This window comes from Octopus sinensis, linkage group LG1 (genome assembly GCF_006345805.1).
Source record: "Octopus sinensis linkage group LG1, ASM634580v1, whole genome shotgun sequence".
NCBI lineage: Eukaryota > Metazoa > Mollusca > Cephalopoda > Octopoda > Octopodidae > Octopus > Octopus sinensis.
Genome location: NC_042997.1, coordinates 112,427,698 through 112,445,437, shown reverse-complemented (window position 1 = coordinate 112,445,437; position 17,740 = coordinate 112,427,698). Strand labels below are relative to the sequence as shown.

General features: G+C 38.7%; 1 protein-coding gene across 1 annotated transcript in view; it reads left to right on the top strand.

Annotated features, from left to right (window-relative positions):
- Nucleotides 1–17,740, top strand: part of LOC115212270 (hydrocephalus-inducing protein-like) — a 158,402-nt gene that overhangs the window by 81,821 nt on the left and 58,841 nt on the right. Inside the window, exons 20-23 of the mRNA XM_029781112.2 lie at nt 2,809–3,036; nt 6,317–6,413; nt 8,862–9,119; nt 16,910–17,184. Of these exons, the coding sequence (XP_029636972.1) occupies nt 2,809–3,036; nt 6,317–6,413; nt 8,862–9,119; nt 16,910–17,184 (858 nt within the window). The remainder of the gene's footprint in view (nt 1–2,808; nt 3,037–6,316; nt 6,414–8,861; nt 9,120–16,909; nt 17,185–17,740) is intronic.

Sequence of the window (17,740 nt, the reverse complement as noted above, 5' to 3'; positions counted from 1 at the left end):
TGAAGCACTTGAAATGAAAGAGGCAAATCATAAAATATTGAGTTTTCTCGAATTTTTGCTTAATTGGGGGTCAAATTGAAAAAACTTTACATGCCACGTGATTACAATAGTAAAACAGTAATAATAATAACAACAAACCTTTTTAATTTATCCCCATTTATGTGAAACGACTTGTTCAAGTCATTGATGCAATTTTATACGAATTGCTAATACACACACATACACACACACACACACACACATAATAAGGGTGAAAAATTGAATATTAATTTGATTAATATGAATTGAAAACCAGTGGTGTAGCATATAAGACCATAGCGGATCTTCCTCTAGCAAAAAGGATGACCAGTATTAACGGCTCATCCCTGTTATATAAATACTTTCACTTTGATTGTTGCACACTTGCAAAGAGAAAGTAGGAGAATTGTGGTGGTAATGGAAGGGGTGAGGCACTTGAAATGAAAGAGGCAAATCGTAAAATATTGAGTTTTCTCGAATTTTTGCTTAATTGGGGGTGAAATTGAAAAAACTTTACATGCCATGACCCAATCAAATCTACTTGGAAAAATCATAGGTAAATTCCAATTGAAGAAATTCTGTATTGTAGAATTGTATTAAAAAGAAACATGGGAACAGGGAGAGAAAATCTGCCTTTTATCATAAGAGATAGGTGCACGCATTGCTGTGTGGTTGACCAGCTTGCTTCCCAACCACTTGGTCCCTGGTTCACTTCCATTGCATGGCACCTTGGGAAACTGTCTTCTACAAGTGTGTGTAGAGCTCTTTTTACTCATTGCATTTCATCAAGCCTAGTATGTGCACTCACCCTGCACCTCTTATGTTAATTCCTCCTCCTCCTCCTCTCTCTCTCTCACTTTCTCTCCCCCTCTCTGTACGATGTAAGGCATGATTGGAGAAATCAACTAACCAACCACCCAATCTCTCTCTATATAAAGCTGAAGTTGTCTTTGTATGGCAGGTTTGGTAGCCTTCAACTAACACTATCTCCTCCGAGACCCTGCAGCGCAAGTTGACCAAAATTGAGAGTATGATAGAAGGCTTGCTCTTCCTTCCATAGAAGAAAAATTTCAAATCGGACCATGTTAACGCCAAAAATTATTTACATAAAAAATAATGCTTTTTTTCTATGAAAATCCTTATTTTTACGATTTTTTTACTGCTGTGTCACCATTTTTCGGTGTATTTCAACCAGAAAAATGTTCACTTAAAGAGATTAACAAGCTACATAATGCAAAATTTTTCCTTTTCAAAAATTCCAATTCTAAAGGGTCGAAACAAACCCAAGCAACGTCGGGCGATACTGCTAGTATTTATATAATCGGCTGTTATGTTATTGATAACACCAAGAAGAAAGTGTTTCTTTTCCACTGACCAAAGTGAATGGAGCTTTGGCCAGGAGAAACAAATGTCATCAGATGTGCCCCGATGATCATCAGGTGCTTTGACGCTGAACCATAACATCCACCTCCTGTTGGTGGGTCAACAGAGGTGGCCGGGTCACTGCTCCTCATCTCCTCCTGGATTCCACCTCAACTCCTCTCTCTTGCTCCATAACCAGTAAGGGGCTCTTTCTGTTGCCTCTCCCATCCTGTGCACAGCCATCCTTCGCTCCTTATCTCTCATTTCAGTACCTGTAAGCATCTTCCATTCCAACTGTGCAGAGAATCCCCTACAGCCAGCCTCAACTGACGAAAGGCCATATCTGCCATCTCTTTTCCCTGCAATCCTGCAGAAAGCTCTCATATTTGGCACGCTTCCATTCATGGGCCTCATCATGTCCCTCTTCCCATGGGACTCTTAGTTCAATTATAATAATTTTCTTGGACTTTTCAGACCACAGGACCATATCTGGCCTCAGGGTTGTATGGACGACCTGGGGTGTTTGCAATCTCTCCCCTAGGTCCACATGCATGTCCCATGGTTGAGATGCATGCAGCTCCATAACCTGCATGAGGCTCTTTCTGCTACCTCTCCCATCCTGTGCTCAGCCACCTTTAGCTCTTTTTCTCTTATTCCAATTGCTGTAAGCCTTTTCCATACCAATTGGACAGGGAATCCCCTGTAGCCAGTGTAGGTTGGGAAACTTAAGATTATATCAATACAGGGGCAAACTGAGAGTATTAAGGGCCCTCAGGCAAAACTGTTCTCCAGACCCCTTAGCAGTCATATCAGTAGAGTTAACATGTTGAGTGCAGGCCCACAGAGCTCTGGCTCTAAGACAGTGCCCGATTGACTGATGGCTCAGACTGCTCCTGTATCAATATGATTTTATAGTGTAATACACATTTTAATTAATTTTTTGACAAATGATTAACCTGGTTGTATGGTAAGAAGCTTGCTTCTCAACCACATGGTTCTGAGTTCAGTTCCACTGCTTGGCACCTTGGATAAGTGTCTTCTACTATAACCTTGGGTCATCCAAAACCTTGTGAGTGGGTTTGGTAGGCAGAGACTGAAAGAAGCCTGTCTTGTATAAATGTTTTGTGTTGTGTGTGTGTGTAGGGGGGGGGTTGAGTCTTTGTTTGTCCTCCACTGCTTGACAACCGGTGTTGGTGTGTTTATGTTCCCATAACTTAGCAGTTGGGCAAAAAGAGGCCGATAGAATAAGTACCAGGCTTGGCAAAAAAGGAAGTACTGGAGTCAATTCATTTGACTAAATATTTTTCAAGGCAGTGCCCCAGCATGGCCACAGTCTAATGACTGAAAGAAGCAAACGATAAAAGATTTAAGTATCTATTTTGGAAACCTTTTTTGATTTGATTTCATTCTTTTGCCATAATTTTGCAGATGTATACGACCACTTTTGAGGTTTCCATAGAATCCCCTATGAGCATCAAACCCGAATCACTTATATTTGAAATATCCGGTGAAGGTGTCCTGCCCAGAGTTGTTGTCAGCCAACCGAGCAACCGGAACCAGAATGGACAACCTGTGGTCCTGTTCAAACAGAACTTTGTTGGAAATTCTGAAACATTAAAAATTGTGATTACAAATGAGGCTTCTCTTCCCTGCAAGGTTTGTACCATAAGATTTTCATTTCATTCAGAAAGAGCCATTGAGGATAGACATAATTTTTTTTCACTAATAGGCACAGGGGTACTGCATTCGGTATCGATGCCAACGTAGCTTTGTGGTTCAGAAGCTTGCTTTCCAACCATTCAGTCCCACTGTGCAGTACCTTAGACAACTGTCTTCTACTAGAGCTCTGGACTGACAAAAACATTGCTAGTCAACTTGGTAGGCAGAAACGAAAAGAAACCCATCATGTGTGTGTGTGTATATATCCTTGTCTAGACATCACATGATGATTGTAAACTAGCATTGCCATCATGTAAGGGATGTTGTTCATTTCCAGTCTTTGATGAGAAATATTCCTGGTCATGGGGGAAATATCCCTTACTTGGGGTTGGCAACAGGATGAGCATCCAACTGTAGGAAATTTGCTTCAATAACCTCTGTCCATCCCATGCAAGCATGAAAAACTGTAGGTTGATTATATAAATATATACCTGTGTGTGTGTGTATATACATATAGTTAACTAAAAAAAATGGAGAAAAAGACAAGACAAAAAAACAACAACGCAAGGACATTGTACCTGCAAAGTATTAATAAGACGCTCAGGGAAGAAAGAAAGGGTGTTTTACATTTCGAGCAAAGCTCTTCTTCAGAAACAGGAGTCAGAGGAAAGTCTGAAAGAAAAGGAAGATGGATTAAAAAAATTGCCAACAATCCAAATTTAGTTACATATATATACATACATATATATATATATATATACACTTCATACAAGCTGATATGGTCTTTTATTGTTGGTATGTTGAAAATAAAGCTGTATCAGACATATGCCTGATATTTTAAATGTCAGAGACAAGTGAAGTGTTTGCTGTATTCTGCTTGAAAGGTGGTTCCTTGTTCCCATTGGATTTTCTTGGCCACATGATAGAAATTGAAATTAACTGCTATGGAAATCACTGGAAGATGCAAAAAAGGCAACTCCTCTTAGCTTAACATTCATTAATAACAGAGGAAATTTTTTTGATCCTTTCTGATTTCACATTGGTGATATTTTCCAGGCAGGTTGTTTGGGACTGATCCAGTTCAAAGTCTCATCTATGACAGTAGAAAATCATTTCAAATTTCTTGTTGAAGGACACTTTGGGTTGCATCAAGATGTATTGTTTTTCAGAGAGGTAAGCTGGAAGTTATGCAGCCCACTTGATTATGCAGGGAACCTTGTTAAGAGTTTAACTGATTATAGTACATCAGTGATGTATCTGACTTAATATCCCACCTAGGAAAGGCAGCAATCCCTTCCGCATGGAAGAGTGGCTTGATTTCAGCATTGCATGTGTGTTTTCAGTTGTACCATGCAATTGTGAAAGTAATATTATCTAGACAAGAGTAGCTCACTTTAACATTTTGTGATTAAAAAGTTTGTGACATTTATGTGTAGTTGGTAAATGGTACCTCACAAGAGATAGAAAGTTCATAATATTAGCAGTATCTAAAGTCATGAAGTGTATTTCTCTCCCTCTCTCTATCTCTCTCTCTCCCTCCCCTTATTTGGCTTTTCAAAGTTACATTGCTATTTCTTAATGCTAATTTTCTTGCCGTTTTGAAAATGATATTTGTTTGTTTTGTATCAGTTTCTTTTTGAATATTGTAATGTTTTACAATATTAAGTTGTGTCTGGGAAGAGTAATTTTCTTTTTGTGCCTTATAATTTAACACACACACACTGGTAAAATTTCCTCTTATTTTTATTTTCCTAAAACTTTCATTGCATCTTGCAACATTTTCAAGACTTTTGAAAAGGTTGCAAGATGCTATGAAAATTTTAAGAAAATAAAAATAAGAAATAAGTGGAAATTTAACTGGTGAGTGTGTTAAATTATAAGGCACAAAAAGAAGATGACTCTCCCGAGACACAACAGAATATGCTTCAACACACAAATTCATATGAAGAATATTGCAAACCAAATCCCAAAACGAAATTACAATATTAATTTTTCCTATAATTTTTAAGAAAACAAAATATTTTTCAAAAAAAGCTATTTTGCATCATCTTTTACTCTTGTTTACAACAACACCCACGATATGGCTGATGCCAGCAATGGTGCTCATGGCAGCAACAATTTTGATAATGCTTTTAACTTTGTAACACTTTTGTTGATTTCTTTTGCACATTATTCTTAAAGCAAGGAATCTACAAAGTACATTGTTATTTACATTATGAAAATAAGGACTCTTTTAGCTTCCATTTTGTACCCCTGCAACCAGTTTGTACCCTTGCACCCAAGTCTCACCCTTCCATCACTCTTCTCTCTACAGCATTATTCACTTAGCTGCTGTAACTATATAAGAGCAGAACTGCACATATTTCATTCCCTTGTTGTGTAACCAGACATCACTCTCCCTGGAACCACTTACTTTTGTCACCTGCATTCTTAATGTTATCCTTTACCACCCTTTTTTCTTACTGAAACGTCTTTCATCCACTTTCACCGCTCTCATATCTGCCAGTGATAGACCCCCCCTATCATTTCCACCTCTATGTACTTCTGACTCTATCCTTGGCATTGTGTGTCTCTCACATCATTTCTACTGTCACCTGTAACCTCCCTGACTCGTTCAAAAGAAATCTTAGTCATGAGCTAACCAACGTTGCCTTACTAGCACCTGTGCCGGTGGCATGTGTAAAAAGATTCGAGTGAGGTCATCGCCAGTACCGCCTGACTGGCCCCCGTACCGGTGGCACATAAAAAGCACCCACTACACTCTTGGAGTGGTTGGTGTTAGGAAGGGCATCCAGCTGTAGAAACTCTGCCAGATCAGATTGAGCCTGACGCAGCTATCTAGTTCGCCAGTCCTCAGTCAAAATCGTCCAACCCATGCTAGCATGGAAAGCGGACGTTAAATGATGATGATGATGAGCACTAGTGCCAAGAAAATTAAAAAAGCACCCAGTACACATTGTAAAGTGGTTGGCATTATGATGGGCAACCAGCCTTAGAAACCAGCCAAAGTAAATATTGGAACATGATGCAGTTGTTGGATGCATCAGATCTTGTCAAACCATCCTATTCATACCAACATGGAACATGGATGTTAAATGATGAGGACAATGTTTTGCTTGTTATTAATCAAATTATTGATTAATGAGTAACAAATAATTAATTACAATCAAATTCATTCTAAATCTATAACATATCGATATTTTCAAAATTCTTCATTTCCTCTGCTGTTTGTAATTAATTTATGCAAATAACCACTGTAATGACAATCTCTTGTTAGGTTGATCTTGATTTGATTGACTCAGAAGATGTCTTCTCACTGAAACCAGTCGTTAACCAACTTAAGGTTGATGAATTCACCCAACAATCTGAACAATGTAAGTTTTTCTTAAGTTTCTTTATTGTACTGAGTCAAACATTTTGCAATATTTTGGTAACTTATTCGCTTTATTTAGGTGGCGAGCTGGCAGAAACGTTAGCATGATGGGCAAAATGCATAGCCATATTTCGTCTGCCACTACATTCCGAGTTCAAATTCCGCTGAGGTCAACTTTGCCTTTTATCCTTTCGGGGTCGATAAATTAAGTACCAGTTATGCACTGGGGTCAATGTAATTGACTTAATTCCTTTGTCTGTCCTTGTTTGTCCTCTCTGTGTTTAGCTCCTTGTGGGTAGTAAAGAAATATATTCGCTTTATTTCCCAAGTTACAAAAAGAAAAACAAACACAGCCTAACATTCAAAGTAGAGGCCATTGTGTTGCACCATCTGAAACTACCTTTCTGTCAGTTCTTTGATTCCACATTGACACCAGTTCTTGTCCTTTGTGGTGAAGAAATTCTTCACAGTAGCTTCCACTTCCTTTTGGTTGAGGAAGCATCACAAGCACTGGAAGTGAGCCATAGATTTGGAGCAATAATCCAAAGCAGATATTTTTCTGCAATCTTAACCCTTTCGTTACTGTATTTCTGTTGAGATGTTCTGTGTTTCTTTCAATTACTTTAAATATAACAAAGAATTTAGTAAAATAACTTAGTTATCATTCAGCTAGTGTTAGGAACATAAATTGTGACTAAGGTTTGGTGGAAGATTTTAATTGAGAACTTATGAAAACAAGACATTCGTACTACAAAGCCAGAGGCAGTTTCAGGCAGGTTGGTATCGAAAAGGTTAAGAATTGTTTCTCTATTATATATTTTAACCCTTTCGTTACTGTATTATTTTGAGATGCTCTGTGTTTCTTTCAATTAATTTTAAATATAACAAAGAAGTTAGTTGAATAACTTAGTTATCATTAAACTAGTGTTAGGAACATAAATGGTGACTAATTCAGAACTTTTGAAAACAAGACATTTGTACTACAGAGCCAGAGCTGGTTTCAGCCGGTCTGGTAATAAAGGGTTAATGTGCATAAGCAGTGATTAATTAAGCAAGGACTAGCTTCCAGAACTTCCATTCTTTTCAGCTATCTAATAATTTCCTGATTATTCTGGCCGTGCCAAGGAGGCAAACATTTTGTAACAGTATTCAAAACCTTTTGTAACAGTATTCAACTCTCACCTTACTGACAATGTCCCTGTACATGGCTTGCACAGCTGTCACTAATCATTCATCTATCCCTAGTTTCCACATTGACCACCTGATAAAGAATCGGGGGACCCTGTCAAAAGCTTTCTCCATGTCAACAAAAGCCAGGTACAGAGGTTTATCTTTGACTTGGTATTTCTCCTGCAGCAATCTTTCCAGAAATATAGCATCAATGATGCTTTTCCCTGGCACGAACCCAAACTGCATCTCATCTAAAGTGACTTTCTCCCTAATTAGTTGGGCTATGACCCTCTCCATGACCTTCGTTACCTGATCCAACAACTTGATACCTCTGTAATTATTTGTATCTAAAGTGTCACCTTTACCTTTGTAGCAGTTGACTATGGTGCTGCTACACCAGTCATTAGGTATGACTCCTTCGTGTATCACCTGATTAACTATACGGGTGACTAAGCTATAGCCGACACTGCCACGTATTTTGAGTACCTCTGCAGTGATTCCTGATGGGCTGAGGGCTTTCCCTGTCTTCATACTCTTAATTGCTTTTTCTACCAAGGTACTGTCAACTCGGGTAGCTGATTCTTTTGTTAGGTCGACATTCAGCAGACTCTCTTTCTCCCATTCATTTTCTTTATTGAGCAACCTTTCATATATAATAACATCGAAAAATACCTTAGGAATGAGAACCCAGATTCAAAATTTTCCCAAGACACTTGATGAAGGCTGGAAAGTATATCAGCCGAACGTCGTGTTAACAACAAACAAGATGAGGATAAATATCCATCAAATGTAAATAATGTACATAATTCCTCATCTCTTAAATATAGAACTGTATTATCTAGTTCTAGTGTTATGAAAAACAAAAGGCACCCAGTACACTCAGTTGTTGTTTAGTGCTGTGAGAACCCTTTAGATTTGTATATGAACCTCCCTAGTGCTGGTGTCATGATAAAATGAATCCAGTACATTCTGTAAAATGGTTGGTATTAGAAAGGGCATTTCACCATAGAAACCAAGCCAAAAATAAAAGTTATGAACCAGATGTGGTCCCTTAACCTGGGTAGGAGAAGAGGAACAACCCTGCCAATAAGGAAAGTAGACATATTATTATAATAACAGCATGGAAAAGTAAACATGAAAAATCATAAAAATGTTAAAAAATCATAAAAATGTTGATGATTTAACAGTTAAAAGTTGTTTAATATTTATTTTTGTTTCATTTTAAACCAATTTCACTGAATTCTCTGGAAAAGATTGTTTTACGTTTTATATATTTTAGCTGTTAAAAAACAGCTGCATACTGCATCAGTCAGCCTTGATTGTAACGAGAAAGCTGAATTTGATGTGACTTTTCAACCCAAAGAAGCTGTCAAAAGTCACGGCCATGTGCAGCTGGTGGTTCATGACAATCCATATGAGACTACCACGATATATTTGATTGGCGAAGGTTACTTTGAAGAAATTACATTTGATGACATTTATCTGGATCCAATGCTGGAATTGAAATACCATAATGAAGTACTTGGAAGGAACCAAAGTATGTAATCATTTTGCACATTCATCTTTAATTATATAAATACTAGCAGTATCGCCCAGCATTGCTCGGGTTTGTTTCGACACTTTAGAATTGGAATTTTTGAAAAGGAAAAATTTTGCTTTATGTAGCTCTTTAAGTGAACATTTTTTCTGGTTGAAATACACCGAAAAATGGCGACACAGCAGCCAAAAAATTGTAAAAAATAGGGATTTTCATAGAATAAAAGCACCTTTTTGATGTAAATAATTTTTGGTCTTAACATGGTCCGATTTGAATTTTTTCTTCTACAGAAAGAAGAGTAAGCTTTCTTCTATCATGCTCTCAATTTTGGTCAACTTGCGCTGCAGGGTCTCAGAGGAGATAGTGTTAGTTGAAGGCTATCAAACCTGCCATACACAGACAAATTCAGCTTTATGTATATAGAGATTAATCGCTTAGTTGAGAGTCGTTAGGATCGAGTTGACTGTTGTTAGGTGCAAGTGTGGCTGTTTGGTAAATGTTATGCAAATTGTGTTGTGATTTGAGTGACTTCCCATGATATAAAGGGCATGCGCATTTGATGCTGAGAGAGAGAGAGAGTGGCCATTTTGAATAGCATACGTTGAATTGAGAATATCATGGCTAACACTATGTGATACCTTACTGCTTCGGACTGGGACTGGAAATTAGTTTCTTTGAACCAGGAATTACTGGTCATACATAACAGTAAAGAAGCTTGCTTTCCAACCGTGTTGTCTTGGGTTCAGTCCCACTGCATGGCATCCTGGGCAGGCATCTTCTACTATAGCCATGGGCCTATCAATGCCTTGTGCATAGACTTGGTAGACAGAAACTGAAAGAAGCCTCTTGTATCATCATCATTATTTAATGTCTGTTTGCCAGGAGCTGGCAAGCCAGAGGGCAGCACCAGGCTCCACTGTCTGCTTTGACCTGGTTTCTACGTCTGGATGTCCTTGCTAAAGCCAGTCATGTTACAGAGTGTACTGGGTGCATGTTTTCTTATGGTACCAGTGAGATTGTCAAGTGCCTTTAAGGACAAGACCTCCTCAACTGAGGGAGGTGGCTTTGTGCTAGGTTATGAGAGGTTAGAGTATGAACAGAGGGACAAAAGTAGGGATCTTTCAACAGAGAAGATACATGTCTATCTCAGTCAGGGAGAGAGAGAAAGAAAGGAGAAAGAAAGAGAGAAGATGGTGAAGATGTGTCAGAATGTTCCCTCGTGTGTACAGAGAAGGGTATATAAATGAAGTGGTACAAACGATTGGATAGGGTGAGTGGGTGAGCATGAGTGCAAAAGGAAAGCCGGAGATGAATTCTCCAGATTTAGCAGTCCTTCGTGGTAACACTTCCATGCCTCTTTCTTTTCAGAATCACTGAGTGCATGATCCATATCTACACACTTCTCTCTTACATCATCATGGTTTCCTCTGGCACACTGTCATGCAACCCAGAACCCCTCATGCCCCCTGATCCTCATGCTGCAGAACATTGGCAAACCTCTTCCTTTCTGCTTCTCTCCTTACTACATATATATATATATGTTGCCAAGATTTAAATTTCATTATTCTCTCACACACTCTACTACCTTATCTATTCGTTTCTCTGCCAAAAGTATGCCTACATCTCTCACACCATCACTACTGCCCATCCAGAAGAATTTATATCTCTGTTTCTCACCTGTGAGAAATCTAGCTGAGACTCCTTTCCATCTTATCTCTTGCACACAACACACATCTACATTACTCCATTGCAGCATTTCATCGATCTCATCAGATTGATCTTTCATTGTACCTACATTGACTGTAGCTGTTGTGGGTTGGTTGGGAAGAGCAAGTGGGTAGCAACTGAAAAGGTTTGTGCTAACAGGGGCCTCTTGCACATGTCCAATCATTATCATCATCAATGTCTGTTTTTCTTGGGGGCATGGATTGGATCCAATTAATTAGATGTAAAAGTTTTACTGCTCAATGACTTGCCATATCCTCCAAGACTAGGGGGAAAAATCCATAGGACCAATAGGAAATTAAAAAAAAGAGATGTGTGTGTGTGTATATATATATATATATATATATATATATATATATATATATAGCTGAAGGTGTGTAAAACTGTACATCGATAAATATATTGATCACTCACCATCATAGTCTCATTTTCACAATTTATTTTTGTATTTTATTATTTTACAATATTACAAGTACTTTCATACTTTATAACAATCTTCATATAGTAACAGCATTAATAAACAGCTAATGTGCTTCATATTTGACAACTTTCTGATAGGCTCCTGTATGCTGTATCTTATAAACACTATTTCAACCAATCAGTGTGTGACTTCAGTATCATGGTTTGCTCAACATGGTAACACAGTTGATACAACCATGAACCAAATCTTTTATCTGTTTCCAGTATTCTTTTCATTTTGTCTGGCCTTTACTTGATTTCCTCTTATTTTCCTTCCCCCATCCACATCTTCCTTTTTCCTTTTTCTCTCACCGTCTCTTCTTCCCTATCTTTTCATCTCTTGCTTCTGCTGTGCCTTTTTCCCTTTTCTTCACTTGCCTTTCTCCCCTTACCCACTCAACATACTGATATATTGTCCTTTCATCCATTTATTTTTTTATTAATGTACTTATTTATTTGACCCCTTCTTCCTTGCTCCTATAATCTAGTTCTTCCTTTTTATCTGTTCCTCTTTTCCTTACATACTTACTCCCTTTCTTTCTAATGTCTTTCCCTCTCTATAAACACTATTTTTTTCCTTCTAATTACTTCCCTTCTTTTCTTCTTGTTGGAGGGTTCTGTTGACACGGCCTGGTCAAAAGCTGTATAGTGGTTGGCGTTAGGAAGGGCTGTAGAAACTCTGCCAGATCAGATTGGAGCCTGGTGCAGCCATCTGGTTCGCCAGTCAAATCGTCCAACCCATGCTAGCATGGAAAGCGGACATTAAACGATGATGATGATGATTTACATTTTGATTTTGAAATATTTTAACTGAGGAAGATATTGCATAAGAGAAAATTTTTTCTTACATAATTACTTGAAACATGTGTATTAAATGCATTGACAATATCAACATTTGGCGTGTCTTTATTACATATTATATGACTCCATGCCATTACAATGTAGCCTGTTCTTGCTTTGTTTATATGGTTAATGTAACAAAGATTTAGGAGTAGAATGTTTTGCAGGACCCAAGTCCAAAAATTACAGTGAAATAGACATTACATGGATTGCTAGAAATAGGACCCAATATGCCACCAACTCATCCCCTCCCCATTCTGTTTGTGGAAAATAAGTGCACAGTTATATGCAGAATGTTCAAGTTAATTTAACTGACACAAAAAACCTGAAATATTATCAATTTTATTTAGTGTTTTCAGCGGTCAACATACAAACAAACAAACTTTGCTCTTTATAAGGATATATATATGAATCAAAGCAGTTTGATTCAAATTTGTTGTTACTCTTGAGTTTCAAGTACGATGCTTGTCGTTAGTCATTTTGAATTTGAGACTCAAGAGTACCTATGAACTTGAATCAAACTGTTTTGATCCATTTCATTTCATTTCATTTCATTTGGGTTTGAGTCCATGCTCAGGCCAAGTCGAAGACTCCACCCTCAGAGTCTGGTGTGGTTGCCAGGTTGTATTCTCTGCTTAATTTTGACATGTGTAGGAGCGAGTTTGAGTCAGTTTGTGTTCGTTGTGTATATCCTGGGAGATGGGGTTCATCTCTAATGGTGCTTAAGTATCTATCCAGTTGCAATTTGAATGATTCCACACTGCATCCTGATAGATTTCTGACATGTACCGCAATGGAGTTGAACAGTTGTGCTCCTCGAACCAACAGACTTGATTCTCGCAGGGTTTTTGCTGTCTGGCCAGCCTTTTTGTTGATTGGTGGCAGCTGGCAGCGTCTTCCGTGGCGCAGTGAGTGGTAGGTTTTGATACCAAAGTTTGGCACCTTCTGCTCTATCATTTTCCAAATGTATATAATTCGGTATCGCTCAAATCTTCTTTCTATTGAGTACATCCTCAAGGTTTTGCGTCTTTGCCAATAGTCCAGGTCCCTCGTTTCTGAGAAGTATGAGGTAAAATTTCTTTGGAGCGATTCTATCTTAGATAGTTGGCCCTTTGTTGATGGTGACCACAACTGAGAACAGTAGTCAATCCTCGGAAGTATCATACTGTTCCAGAGGGTTTTCATTGTTGAGGTATCTCTTGATTTGAAGGTGCGCAAGATCCACCCGCTGTACTTTCTTGCAGTAAGACAGACTGAGTCAAGGTGTTCTCTGAATTTTAGGTTGGTTCCCATGTGGATGCCTAAATCTTTCACATACTTTCCATTATTTGTTGTCCTGATGGGTTTCTGTAGTTTGTTGTATTTTTCAGATCTTGATCTGTTCCGTAGCGAATTAGTTCAAACTTCTTATCATTGAACAACATGTTGTTTGTTTCCTGCCATTTATATATGGTGGTCGGGTCCTTTTGTAAGGCCTCTGTATCCACCTCGTCTTTGATTTGTCTCATGACCCTGGTGTCATCAGCAAAGGATGAGACGTTGCTGGTTGTATCTTCATCTATGTCAGAGATGAGGATGAGAAACAGGATTGGGCCGAGTACTGTACCCTGAGGAACACTGCTGGTCACAGGTGATGGTGTTGAATGGGTTCCATTCACAGTGACTGTTTGAGTTCTATTTGTAAGGAACTCATGTATCCATGTACCAACTTTTCCTCCTACTCCTAGCTTTCGAAGTTTGTGACCCAGGATGCCATGATCTACCTTGTCAAATGCCTTGGCAAAGTCGAGGTAGATAACATCTGTGTTGTATCCATTCTCTAGATTTTCTAGGATTTGGTCATGGTGTGCCAGTAGTTGGGAAAGGCATGATCTACCTAACCTGAATCCATGCTGGTTGCAATTCATCAGATTGTTGGATTCCAGGAACTCAACCAGTTTTCCACGAACTATTCTTTCGAAGACCTTGATAATGTGCGATGTCAGTGAGATTGGTCGGTAGTTCTTTGGTTTTGATTTGCTGTCCCCTTTATGTATTGGAGTTATGTGTGCTTCTTTATATGTATTTGATATTTTGCCATTCTCCATAGATTCCCTCCATATCATGTAAAGGGGTTTCGACAATTGTACCTTGCAGTTTTTAAGTATCATGGCATTGAAACCGTCAGGCCCCGCAGCCGAGTGCATGGAGAGCTTGTCTATGGCTCTTGCTATGTCTTCTGGGTTGAAATCAATGTCGGATAGGGTAGGTTTAGTATGGTCGATATCCTTGAAGAATTTTCCTGGGTCATGGATCTTCATGGTTTTAGATGGCTCACTGAAGACACTTTCATACTGTTGACCCAACATTTCTGCCATTTCAATAGGGTTATTCACTACATCCCCATTTTGTCTCTGGAGAGGTCCTATTGTTGACTTGGTGTTCGAGTATTTCTTTGCAAAACTGTAGAAACATTTTGGATTTTTCTTGATGTTTTCTATGGCTCTCTTTTCTGCATTGTTACGTTCTTCATCATAGTGTTGTTTTAGATTGTCTTCTAATCTGTATATTTGGTCAAGGACTTTCTGTAATTCATGTTTTGATGTCAGCTTAGATGTTTTGTTTCTTAGTCTTGACCTTTTGCGCATCAGGATCTTTCGCTCCCGTGGTACAGGTTTTTTTGTGGACTTGGTTTTCTTTAGAGGAACATTTTTTTCACATATTTCTTCGATCTTGTTTAAGAATTTCTTGTGTTTATCTGGCCCAGTAAGGTAGAGATCCCAGTCAATGATTTGTAACTGGTTGTTAATAGTTTCCCAATTTGCCTGGTGATAATCATACCTGCATAGCTTTGGCATGTCCTTTTGTTTAAGAGTTGTGGCATTGGGCTCATTACCAATGTGTAAATGCATTTCAATAATATTGTGGTCTGAAAGGATTGTTGGGGTTGAGTGAAGGTCAAATAGCGTGTCCTCGTTGTTGGTGAAAACCAAGTCGATCGTATTATTATTTCTTGTTGCTTCTGTCATCATTTGTTTGAGGTATAATTTCTCTGTGACTTCCAACAGTTTGGCTGCCTGTATTTGTTCAGCTTTTGTCCCCAGTTTTAGTATGTGTCCATGTGGCCAGATGATGTTAGGGAAGTTGAAGTCACCAAGGAGGATAATGTCTGGCATTGGACTTGCCATGTTTCCCAGAATTTGTTGGAGCTTCGTCCGTGGCTCAGTGAAGGATAATGTTGGGCTGTTTGGCGGTCTGTACATTATTGTCACAACTGTATTAAGTTGGATGATTTTTATGCACAGCAGGTTGCAGTAGGCATTTGATTCATTGACAAGTTCTATGCATGCATAGGTATCATGGATATACATGATAACACCCCCATGGGATCTGCCTTGTCTATCACATCTGAAGATGTTGAATCTATTGATTGTGATTTCGCTGTTGCGGATGTTTTCGTTGAGATGACTTTCAGTAATTCCAATTATTTTGGAGTTGTTTTCTCTTGCTAATTCTTCCAAGAAAGGGACTTTACACTGTTTTGTTTTCGGATAAAGACCCTGGATATTTGCTGTTATTATGCTTGTTGTACCGGATACATCTGCCCTATTGTTGGCAAGACTGTTGTAGTTGCTGGGACTGTGCTGACTGGATATTCGGTCTGCTAGGCTGTCTGTATTTGTTGTATGTGCCCTGTAAGTCCAGGTGTCAGCCTTTGTATCAATGTTGCCTGGTTTTGCTGAGTCGTCTGTATGGAGTACAGCTGTTGTTGTAGTTGGTAGATTATGCCTAAAAAACTGCTTTCATTCATTACTATATCGAATTTCTGCGAGTTTGGGTTTGTTACAGCTGATGTATGCAATTGAGTAGCATGATTTTCATTCACTGTTGAGCCATGACCTGGGTTCCGCATTTTTGGGAAATGGTTTTCATACCCTGCTGAGCCATGACCTGGTTTCCGCATTTTTAACTCCCAATAAATCGGTTGAGTGCCCTTCTTTCATTTGTCCACTCACTCATATTTATATACATATATGATGGCTGCTCCCTCATCATCGAGTATGATTAACTGCTATTGGTGCTCTGATCAAATGTGTCTTTTATTTGCTTTTTAAGGCTACAGCCAGCCATTCAGTTGAGACTCGCAGCACCATCAACAATCATGAACAATGTTGTTATCGTGCAATGCCTGTACAAGAAGATTTTTTTAAAGTGAGGAAAGGCTGTGTACTGAGTCAATCCCACTCACTAAGCAACAGCAGCCATAATCCGAAAAGAAGAATAAGTCAACATCATCGGTAACCACTGAGCCGCAGGTTTTATGTCGGAGTTATCCCAGTTACCTGAGTTACATTCTCCTAGAAGGATGCCCTAACAAAGGCTAGGAGTCCTTCACTCCCAATGGTTTAACCGTGCGATTGGGTATTCAGTCCGATTATTTCTATGTCCCCGCATATGATACAACCTTAAGCCTTAAGAAAAAAAAATTACACATTTATTGAATGGCCGTTGACTCACAAGAGTTCCTCCGCCCTTTGACGGGTTTTGTTTTTCATCACGCAGGGTGTCCAATAAACACCCTCCTCACCAAGCAAGCTTGGTGGGTTTGCCAGTTTAGTCACCAACGTTCCGACCATGCAACAGGTTGTACTGGGTTACATGTTATCAGTAGCACTCGAAAGTGACCTGAAATAAATATATATATATATATATATACATACATACATACATATATATATATATATATATATATATGTATATTTGTGTTGTCTTCCTTCTCGTTACAGTCAGTAAAGCTAATACGATGTTGTTTGGGGATTGCCACATTGGAAAAGCCAAGACACAGAGTTTAACCATCACAAACCGATGCCTACAAGAAACCATTTGTTTCCAATGGCTGACCAAAGAACCATTAATGTTTTCACCCCAGATGGGACACCTACGTCCCGGTCAGACTAAAAATATCGTTCTAACATTCAAGTCCTACAAACCCATCGTCCTTCAAGAAGAGGTTATACCGTGTGCAGTGAAGAAAATCACTTTTGAGAAACCACTCTCTCAGGTAAAAATATCACCATTGTCTTTCATCATCATCATCATCATGATCTTCATTAGCATCATCAATCATCTCTCGTCTTCATCACCATTATCATCATTGTCATCATCATCACCATCATTCCATAGTAATCTAAACACTATTTGAGTGAAGGTACATGGCTGATTGGTTAGGATATTCGGCTCGCAATCATAAGATTGTGTGTTCAATTCCTGGCGACACATGTGTCCTTGAGCAAGACACTTCATTTCACTTTTTTCCAGTCCACTTAGTTGGCATAAATGAGCAGTACTTGTAATTCAAAGGGCCAACCTTGTTGAATTCTGTGCTGCTGAATCTACCCGAGGATTACATTAAGGCTAGGTGTGTCTGTGGAATATTCAGCCACTTGCATGAGCTGGCTGGTCTGTTAATTGGACCGATTGGAAACCTTGTCTTCATAACTGATGGAGTGCCAATTTTACTTGAGTGAAATCAATGAAAAAGTTGGTTAATGTTCAGTGTACATGCTAGAAATAACAACAAATTCTCCCTCAAATCACAGCATTTTTTATCTTAAGAA